At 48.0% G+C, this 6022-nt stretch overlaps 1 protein-coding gene and 1 pseudogene across 1 annotated transcript in view; both read right to left on the minus strand.

Moving 5' to 3' along the window:
- Positions 1 to 6022, minus strand: part of UBA6 (ubiquitin-like modifier activating enzyme 6) — an 81942-nt gene that overhangs the window by 37721 nt on the left and 38199 nt on the right. The window contains exons 16-17 of the mRNA XM_005868890.2: positions 1985 to 2052; positions 1419 to 1497 (exon numbers count right to left, since the gene is read on the minus strand). Of these exons, the coding sequence (XP_005868952.2) occupies positions 1419 to 1497; positions 1985 to 2052 (147 nt within the window). The remainder of the gene's footprint in view (positions 1 to 1418; positions 1498 to 1984; positions 2053 to 6022) is intronic.
- LOC102259121 overlaps positions 4179 to 6022 on the minus strand; it is a 15707-nt pseudogene continuing 13863 nt past the window's right edge.

Consider the following 6022-nt stretch of genomic DNA (forward strand, 5'->3'; position numbering starts at 1 on the left):
TTTAAAAACAAATAAAATATATAATTTTAAAAAAAGTAAGAAAAAGCACAATATTTGCCTTTCCTTCAAAGAGAAAACATTTTAAAATTCCAAGGAAAGCCAAATAGTGAGTTCTTTTTTTAAATATAAGCTAAAAACAAACAGCAAAAATCATTAGTGCAATCTATCCTATATAATAAAAGCGTAATATGCAAACCGACCGAATGGCCGAATGACCAGTCACTGTGACGTGCACTGACCACCAGGGGGCAGACACTCAACGCAGGAGCTGCCCCCTGGTAGTCAGTGTACTCCCACAGGGGGAACGCCACTCAGCCAGAAGCCAGACTCACAGCTGGCGAGCGCAGCGGTGGTGGCAGGAGCCTCTCCCACCTCCATTGCAGGCAGTGGGGTCCCAGACTGCAAGAGGACACAGGCCGGGCTGAGGGACCCCCTCCCCCAGTGCACAAATCTCGTGCACTGGGCCTCTAGTATATATATAAAACCCTAAGTGACCAGTTGCTATGACACACACTGACCACCAGGGGGCAGTCGCTCAATGCAGGAGCAGCCCTGTGGTGGTCAGTGCGCTCCCACAGTGGAAGCGCCACTCAGCTGACTGACAGACGCCAGACACCAGGCTCCAGACGCCGGGCTCATGGCTGACAAGCACAACTGCGATGGCATGAGCCTTTCCCGCCTCCACAGTAGCACTACTGAGCGGTGGCAGCAGCAGGCGCAGCGGGGCGGGGATGAGCAAAAGCGATGCAGTGCCCGGTCTGGGCTCAGGCTCCTCCCTGGCCACCTGCCGCTTTGTGCACTACTACATCCCCCGAGAGGTTCCACATTACAAGAGGGCGCAGGCCAGGCTGCGGGACCCCATGGGTGCACAAATCCGTGCACCGGGCCTCTAGTATTTTAATAAAAAAGATTCTTTGGTAATTTAAGAAAGATAGAATGCACCTCCATATTCTTCCATTTGGTGAGAAAAAAAAGAGAAACACAAAAAACAAACACCCAACCAATTTTAATGTATTTCTAGAAATTATGTAATGTTCAAAACTATAATACACATATTTTCATCTTAAATGTATTAATTCCTTAGATCAGGGGTTGGCAAATATTTTCTGTAAAAGGCCAAACAGCAAATATTTTCAGCTTCACTCCATATGGTCTCTGTCAAACAAGTATTATAGCAGAAAAGAAATTCTAGACAATAATAAGTGAATGAATGTGCTCCAATGAAACTTTATTAACAAGTAGGAAGATGGATTTGGTTTGCCAGCCACAGTCTGTAAACTCCTGTTCTAAAGATTTACTGAATGTCTACTATGTTAGAAACTACTCATTTTATAGTCAAATTTGCTTTAATAAATTTACTTGATGATATATAATAGCAGTTTGAATGTACTATTTATTTTCATCATTATTATACTTACTAAGAAGATATTCAAATTTTGTAGCTTCTGACACAAAGTGTCTCCAATGCAGGCTCGTAAGGCATCATATCTATCTCCTCTGAAGAAAAGAACATACCAAAGAAAACAGAAAGGCATTTAAAACATTAAGATTAGTTTCATTGTTGACACAAACTTAAAGTACTTTAAATTGAAGGCAGAACTTTTGGGGTATGTGATTTTGGAGCGAATGAATCCATAAGCTTTAATCAGATTCTCAGAGATTTGTGACTCAAAAAGGTGAATTGCTGATACAAATAAAAGTTGCAGATAGTAACTGTTCATCAGAGTGGTATTTTGAATGCTAACCATTCTCATAAAAATATATAATTTAAAACTTTTTATTTATAATTTATAAAGTGGTAAAGATATAGGGCATTATGACATGTCAGCTCTAAAAAGGGAAATGACTGCAGAAGCAAATGGGCTAGGTTTCAGAAAAGACATTTAATTTAAAACAACTGCATGTTTAAACAAAAGCTCTTTTAACTTGGTTGCCTATTACAAATATACAAATAAGAAAAAAACAACAGAAATTCCAGTATTACCGTGGGAGAAATTCTTCCCGTTCCGGTTTGCTTAGGAACTCGACAATATCTGCTGCTTCAATGTATAACTTAAAGTAGAAGATAAAAAAATAACTTACTATGTATAGAACTTAAGAGAAAAAGTAGTTCTCTTCTGTAGTTATTTAATAATTAAGAAAAATAATAAAATACCAATGTAGAATAAAATAATAGATTCAAAATGTAATTGTTTTTATATATACACTAGTGTATTCTTTCATTAAAGCAATGATTAAACCTGAAGGATTTGTTAAAAGATATAATTTGATTCATGTAATATAGCCATCTTAAAGATGTTTGCTTTAACAAAAGAAAACTTCACCTCCAAATCTATTTTCTATAACTACATAAAAACTCTGGAAGTCCCATTCAATTTTAGCTACATCTGAATAAGTAATGAAGAGGAACAAAGTTTTGCCACCCCAAAATATGCCTTTTGGGAAGTTGATTTTAAGCTGGTTATTAAAGACTTAAAAAGATCCTTTGACCCTCTCACTTCACCTACCTAAAGTAATTCAAATAGAAAAACCTGCTGAAAGGAAGGGAGCATCACTTTAGCAACATAAATGTGGCAACAAGGTAGGAATCTAGCAAAGCCTGTTTGGTGAACTTCCCTCTGTATCCCAGCAAGAATTTGTTTACTACATGTTTGATCTTTTTCATCTATTTATATAAATTGCCTGCTTTCCCTTTGAAATCCCAGGCCCCTGCCTCCCTCTCGTTTGTCCAGATGGCATATAAGCTTCAACTGCCCAATGCCTCTTTGGGGTCTTATATTCTTACTAGAGGCCTGGATGCCCCAAAATTCGTGCACTCGGGAGCGGGGTGGGTGGTCCCTCAGCCTGGCCTGCTCCCTCTTGCAATCCAGGACCCCTCGGATGTTAGGGTCCCTAGGCCTGGCCTGACATCAGGGCCTATTGGGGCTTTTCTTCCCTGGCTGTTGGCAGCTGGCCCCGCCCCCATCCCCGCCACTGCTTGCCATCTCTGCAGCGCTGCCCCCTGCCACCAGTCGCCTTCCTCTGCAGGAGACAGGCGTAGGGTGCGATCGCTGGCCGGCTCCGCACACTCGTCAGTGTCACTGGCCGGTGGCCTGGGCCTCCCTCTGTGGGGCAAGCGAGGGCAGGGCCCCCAGATCGATCACCCTGCAGAGGCAGGCCCTGCCCACCCACCGAAGCAACCCCGGCCAGGTAGCCTGGGCCTCTCTCTCTCTTTTTTTTTAAGAGTAATGTTTACTGAGCGACACAGAACTGAATACTATGAAGGGTTTACCAGTATGGAAATGCACCACACCCCCGCCCCTGCCACCCCCAACACCCAGACTACAGTACTTAGAAGTTAAAAGCACCAGCCATAACTGATGAATATCTGTTCGTAACAAACAAACTATAGCATATTTATAGTGTATCACACTGGGTGATTATAGAAATCCATTTATATATTGCTTGCATAAAATCTTTTTTTTGTAAAAAATATTTTTAAAAAAGTATAAAAAACATGTGCAGTTGAGAGCCCTGCCAGGACAGCCAGTCTGTAAACATTCAGTGAGTATGTGCTTTGGAAGGGTGCCCATGCCTCATGCCCACAGCCACTCCAGCAGGGCCGGCGAGGGTGTGCCCCAGCTGCCACCCTGGGCAGGACTGAGCTGGACCACGGTGGGTGGGTACAGCAGAGCCTGGCACTGTGCCCTTCTCCAGCCTTGTGTCAGGGTCAGGGTCAGGGCTGGGGGCAAACAGATTGCAGGGCTGAGCTGGGAGTCCAGTTTCGCTCCGAGTTCCATACTCAGCCTAATTTTGGTTCCAACTCATGGCTTTTCCTGACTGCTCGGAGGTCCTCTGGGTGGGTGCCCTGGTGGAGATGCTGGAGAAGTGCCCACAGCTGCCTGGTTGGGCATCTCTCTGTCCCAGAGCCTCTGTCCTGCCTCCTGCAAGCCTGGCCCCAGGCAGAACAGCCCCCTCTCAGGACTACTTTGGTCTCAGCTCTTGGTCCTGGGTTTCATCAGCCTGGGTTTCTTCCCCTGGTGTGGCTGATCTGAGTTTCACAAAAAAGCCTGGCTGATGCTGGCTGTGCTGAGCCTCATTGAAGAGTTTTTCATGCAGCAAGGAAGAGCCCTCTGGGACCCTCCTCCTCCTTCCTCTCCCCATCTCCTCCTCCTCCCCTTCCTCCTCCCAGCCCATGATCACTTCTTCTCCAGCTGCTCCAGCAGTGGGTTGCCTTCTTAGTCGGGGGTCTTAACACTGTTGGTCCTGATGATGCAGATGGGGCGATGCCGGTTGAGCATCAGGATGAGCTGCTGCTGCTCCTGCTTCAGCTCCTCCATCTGGGTTTTCAGCTCCGCATTCATGAGCTCTAACCACTCAGATTCCAACTGCAGAAACTCCATCGCTCCTTTTTGTTCCGGCATCGGACTGCCGCCACTTTGTTCTTTTCCTGGCGCCTTTCCCTCCTCCACTCCTCGTCTAGCCCACTTTTCACAGGTTGCGGCCTCTTGTCCAGTTTCACCTCCAGGAAGTGCAAAGGGGCGATCATGGCCCCAATGTTGTGGATGTCAGCGTATTTCAGCTCCTCTGCTGTCAGGTCTGAACTGGGAGTCCAGTCAGGGGACCGAGTCCTGGCAGAGAGCCCACAGTCATGGAAGGGTCCAGGATCTGTCCAGGCATCATAGCAGGAGGAGTGGCAGTCCAACCCTGCAGAAGCCGTGGGTGGAGGCTGCAACCCAGGGCCTGGGCCAGGCTGCAGGCGCCATGCCCACTCAGGAGCCGCCATGGCACCAGCCCTGCCCTGCAGCATCCACCGCCGCCAGCGCCTCCCATCACAGCCGCCGAGCATCCCTCCCGCAGGCTGTAGTGGGCGGCCTGGGTCTCCCTCTTTGAGGCGATGGATCGTGGTGCTCTGCCTGCCTGCCTCATCACCCCTAACCGCTCGCCTGCCTACCTGATCGCCCCTAACTGCTCGCCTGCCTACCTGATCGCCCCTAACTGCTCGCCTGCCTGCTTGATCGCCCCTAACCACTTGCGGGGGGGCAGGGCCAGCCCCAGTGAGGGGCCGTGGTGGTTCTGGTCTCTGGTCATTCTGCTTTTTTGGTCGCTGGGCTTTTATTATATAGGATGGCACCCCCTCATGTACATCCTTGATTACTCTTTGATAAGTACCTATTCTACATTTATTTTCCAGCTTGCGGGATATTATATGTCACTTATAATTGCATACACTATCGAGGAAATGAGCTAGGAAGTCATAATTTCAGAACAAGTTCAAGAGTCCTGAGAGTCCATGAATGCTAACCTAATAATACAGGAGACTAAATATAAGGATAGAAAATTCATACCCTAACTGTCACAAATGAGGGAAATACATCCTAGAATGCAAATCTGGGTTATAATCCAACAGCCTCAATATATGATCATATCAGTTTCAATCATAGAATTAAGTTTTGGTAGCATATCAGATTTCTCTCATGCATCAAAAAATATTGTAAGGTTGCTTTTATAATATACTAGGGGCCCGGTGCACAAAAATTTGGCGGGAAAAATTTTTCTCCCCGGGGGGGGGGGGGGAAGGGGGGTCCCCCAGCCCGGCCTGTGCCCTCTCGCAGTCTGGGACCCCTCGGGAGGAAACGACCTGCTGGCTTAGTAGTGCTCCCGGGTGGCAGAGGGCAGGCCCAATCCCTAAGTGCAGCCCCTGGTCAGGCTCAGAGCAGGGCCGATTGGGGAGTTGGGGCGCCGCCCCCTGTCATGCACAGAGCAGGGCGGATCGGGAGGTTGCGATGCCACCCTCAGTCACGCTCAGGGTAGGGCCGATTGGGGGGTTGGGGCACCGCCCCCTGTCACACTCAAGGCAGGGTCGATGGGGAGGTTGCAGCACCACCCCCTGTCACACACAGAGCAGGGCCAATGGGGAGGTTATGGCTCTACCCTGTCACACACAGAGCAGGGCCCGTGGGGGAGGGTTGGGGCGCCTTCCCCTGTCATGAACAGAGCAGGGCAGATAGGGAGGTTGTGGCCCCACCCCCTGTCACACACA

Source organism: Myotis brandtii, unplaced genomic scaffold, assembly GCF_000412655.1.
Source record: "Myotis brandtii unplaced genomic scaffold, ASM41265v1 scaffold28, whole genome shotgun sequence".
NCBI lineage: Eukaryota > Metazoa > Chordata > Mammalia > Chiroptera > Vespertilionidae > Myotis > Myotis brandtii.